This window comes from Sinocyclocheilus anshuiensis, unplaced genomic scaffold (assembly GCF_001515605.1).
Source record: "Sinocyclocheilus anshuiensis isolate Anshui unplaced genomic scaffold, SAMN03320099.WGS_v1.1 scaffold263, whole genome shotgun sequence".
Classification (NCBI taxonomy): domain Eukaryota; kingdom Metazoa; phylum Chordata; class Actinopteri; order Cypriniformes; family Cyprinidae; genus Sinocyclocheilus; species Sinocyclocheilus anshuiensis.
Genome location: NW_015549593.1, coordinates 2,157,838 through 2,161,945, shown reverse-complemented (window position 1 = coordinate 2,161,945; position 4,108 = coordinate 2,157,838). Strand labels below are relative to the sequence as shown.

Below are 4,108 nucleotides of genomic sequence, written 5' to 3'. Positions count from 1 at the left end.
ATATATATATATATATATATACATATGCCATTTTTTAAAAGCAATCAATTATATTCAGCAAGGATGCATACAATTTGGATGCATACAAACTCAAAAGTGAGTTTTTTTGCTTTTTTTTACATTGTTTTATATAAAAAACTAAGCAGGGCACCTGTTTTCAGCATTGATAACAAAGGTTTAAAATAAAAAAGAAAACAGCTGTTTTAAAATCTTAAAGACCCCAAATTTTTTGAACTGTGTGTATACACACAACATGTAAACTAAATATGAAATAAATGCAGAAAGTACCTTTCACAAAGTCAGTCCGCTCTAAATTAGCCTAAGCTTCAGTGAAACCAAATGTTTTACAGTTCCTCTGAGTCTTGCATAATCCTTATCTGTGAGTGTCAGAGGTTCTCTGTGGATGACTCTGTGTAGTCTGACTCATTTGAAATAGAGGAGCCCAAAAAGACACACCCCTCCTATTGTCATGTATTCTCTGAGGGATGGGCTGAGAGTCTGAGACTGCTCTGTGTGTGTGTGTGTGTGTGTGTGTTTCAGGGTGGAGGAAAAGGTTGCCAAAGCTTTTGTAAGCCCGGTGGACTGCTGCCATTCTGGAATGATCCTGCAGATGTACCTCTTCTAAGATTAACAATAAATTCTTTCTAAGTCTAGCTGTTGACTCACCTTGGTGGATGTTTGCATGATCATTTTGTGCCTTTATAGTCTCAGCTGATTCTTTCTGCAAAAAAAAATAAAAGATCAGTAAAGGAAATGTTATCAATGACACAACTGGTATGCAGCAAGAAACAACACTGCATAAAAGCTGCGAGGTTGACCGTCCCTTACAATAACCTTTCACAGAATTGCACATGACTAATTCACCTGTTGACTACTGACCATCTGGAGGCGGTCTATTCAGTCAAAAACAATCATTAGCCAGCTGTGATGCCTGTGACCAAGGCTCAGCCAAATGAAACGCCAAAAAGGGCTTAATCAAAACATTTCAGAGCAAATAATCTACATTTAATTGGCTTTGCCTTTACAATCCCACTGAGACTTATTTATTATTTTATTCAGTTTCATTATGTTTTTACGCTTTTGTTCAAATGGATTTCTGTAGGACACACTGCCAAGATCCACTGTATATAATGAGTAAGACGTGTGAGAGCACCTGACCTTCATCCCATCTGAATCTGGTGTGCAACAGCCACGTGTAGGAGAGCAGCTGGGGAGTACAGAAGGACTCGCATCCAGACACGTGAATAATGTATCTCCAAAATACAATACAAATACTAACATAAGTCATCACATTGAGAACATAAATAGGTTTCTGATGAATTGCACAACAAATAAATGGATGAATTTTCTTATAATACTGTATGAACAGTGGTATAAACTCTATAAACTATATTCACATGCTTGACAAATAACTTCAATGAAAACATTGATTGGACTATGTATAAAAATATTAAATGATTATGCACCATGTAGACTTATTCCACGATTTATGAAGAGAAAATAATTTTTAATCCACCTTATTTTAATGTAAGAGCGAGTGCTCTTGATATTTAAAACTGGTGCATTCATTCTCATAATTTTTGAATTTATTATTGTAATTATAAACAAGCTGGTTTGCAGCACAATTAGTTTTATTGTTTACTGCACTTTCACAGAAAATAGCTTTCTTCCACATTGCAAAATAAGGGGAATATGTAGCGTTTACCTGTTTGCATTGAAGAATCCATTATACGGAAGAGTTCTTCCTTCTTGGTGCTCTTGATCTGAGAGACGTACCACAGAGCAGTATGACCTCTTCCATCAAGGATCTTCATATCACTGGAAATCAGAGCAGGTGGATCAGTGACTATTTTTAATGAGAGAGGCCTATTAAATTACCATTAATCTTAAATTCCATTTTACTGTTTACAATTCTACATCTTCCAAATACATTGCATTTCTATTTGTTGTTTATATTTTACATTTCCATAACAAATCCAACTGAAATTGGATTCCTTACACTGGAAGAGACATAAGTTCTTTCAACACTTCCACAGGTTGATAGTCCCATGGCGTCTCCAGTTCTTCAAACAGATCCACATCCCTTACAGCCAGCATCAGGGGAGTCAGTCCATCTCTGTTCTGTTTATTCAACTCCACCAAGTAAGTCTGGGCCTGTAACACACAAACAATATAAGCTTTGTTTGTTGTAATTTACTCCACCTCTCCCTCACATGACAGGTGGCCAATACTGATCCATCAGAGAACTCCCTATGGAGTCTAGTCTGCTTTGTGTGAACCAAAGGTTGATACCACATTTCAAACAGTCAAATGGCAAGTGGAAGTTGAAGTCTGAGCTGCTCACCATCAGGTCCTGTAGACAGCAGAGGTCTCCCCTCCAGGCTGCTTGTGAGAGCTGCCTCTGATGGGGTACGTCTCCGATCATAGCCATCAACAGCTCCTCTTGGAGTGCTGGTTGACTAACGTGAAGAGCTGTCTGGTTGCTATGGTTACACAGCGTAGCATCGGCTCCTCTTTTCAGAAGGAAATGCATCACCTGTTTTCAAAATTGCCTATGTTAAAAGCAATGTATCAGAATGATAATTAAAATTATAATGAACTAGGTGAATAATAGTCTTATAGGTTTATGATATTTAAGCAATCAAACAAGTGAGCGTTCCATGCTGACATTAACCGACATCAAGTGTGCACGTGTGATATAGCTTTTATACAACAATTCAATAAATTAATATTAATTCACCTAAATTTTGGGGACAATATTGGCAGTATATTTTTGCTCTGCCAGCGAAAATAATTCCAAACAAAGCTGATGCAAAATTATGCTGCAATTTTTGATTGAGTGCTGTTGTGCTGTAAAAAAATCTGACATTTTAAACTAATCAATTGAGTAAATGATTCAATGACTTAAGAAATTGCCTTCTATAACCTCATTCACTATTCCCTCCATTACTCCACTATTATAGTCCACTGAATGAGTGAATGAAAACAAATGAGCAAATTCAGACATTGAGTGTGCCGGATGTGCTACGGACGTGGGAATTCATTTGGCGTGACACTCATTGGTTATATTGAGGTGCATTATGGAATTGAATAATGTCCACTATTGTTTGGGACACCACTACAAATGGTTGTCCCTCAAATAGTGCAATATAATGAGGAACTATTTCGTACAGTGTTGTTTCATTCCTTTGAATGAATCTGAGTTGATGACTTACTCTCTCATCAAAACAGTCACTTGTAAAATCCCTATCACCAAAGCACAGACACAAACAAGCAAAGCGATACAAACAAGTCAAATCCCCCATATGGAACTGTATATTATTACTCTTAAAACTAAATGTTGTTTAATGCATAATGCAGCAATTAAATCAAGAAAACAGGAAGTAGTAGAAAGTAGCTAATACAGTAAGTGAAATATTATGCCCATTATTTTAATCAATACATTACACCCACCATTACACTACATTAGCTTTCCTACACAGAACACAGCTACAGTTTCTGCCTTGTTTTCATCATATCACCCTATTGTCTCATACCTTAGTAAGACCTCTCCTGCAGGCACTGATAAGAGGAGTGGAGCCCTGTGAATCATGAGGCAGGTCAATTTCTTCCCAAGCGTAGAGTCCCTGCTCCAGCCCCAGAACCACAGCCTCAAGCTCTTCCTTCAACAGCTGCTCCACAAATCTGCTTCTTTCATGTTTACTCATGCTCCAGTGTTCTGGCAAATGCACAAACAGACAATTAGCTGTAGTTCTGGTTCACTAACTGTAATGAATATCTCCTTCAATATTCACAATATGCACAAGAACTGCTTGGTTGCCCCCATGTGGTTATGTTTATGATGAAGGCAATGCATAATCTCAGTATTATTTAAGTTCAAAGTCATTTTAAGTATTTTTCATCTTAAATAAATTGTAAATGCTTGCTTTTGAAGTTATTTATTAGCACATTTCACCTAAAGCAACTTCCTGTATAATTTAATAAACAGTAATAAACAGAGATTAATAAATGGCCATGTACTTACTGCATAAGAACACAAAAGCTCTTATAAGCACAATTCATAATGCATACATCATAGAACTTCCCAAGAAAAACATATTTGATGTTA

The 4,108-nt window shown here is 36.8% G+C and overlaps 1 protein-coding gene across 1 annotated transcript in view; it reads right to left on the bottom strand.

Annotated features, from left to right (window-relative positions):
• Positions 1-3,707, bottom strand: part of LOC107658294 (serine/threonine-protein kinase STE20-like) — a 10,939-nt gene extending 7,232 nt beyond the window's left edge. Inside the window, exons 1-6 of the mRNA XM_016446812.1 lie at positions 3,537-3,707; positions 2,345-2,536; positions 2,000-2,154; positions 1,706-1,818; positions 1,159-1,175; positions 667-721 (exon numbers count right to left, since the gene is read on the bottom strand). Of these exons, the coding sequence (XP_016302298.1) occupies positions 667-721; positions 1,159-1,175; positions 1,706-1,818; positions 2,000-2,154; positions 2,345-2,536; positions 3,537-3,707 (703 nt within the window). The remainder of the gene's footprint in view (positions 1-666; positions 722-1,158; positions 1,176-1,705; positions 1,819-1,999; positions 2,155-2,344; positions 2,537-3,536) is intronic.
• Between the last annotated feature and the right edge of the window lie 401 nt (positions 3,708-4,108).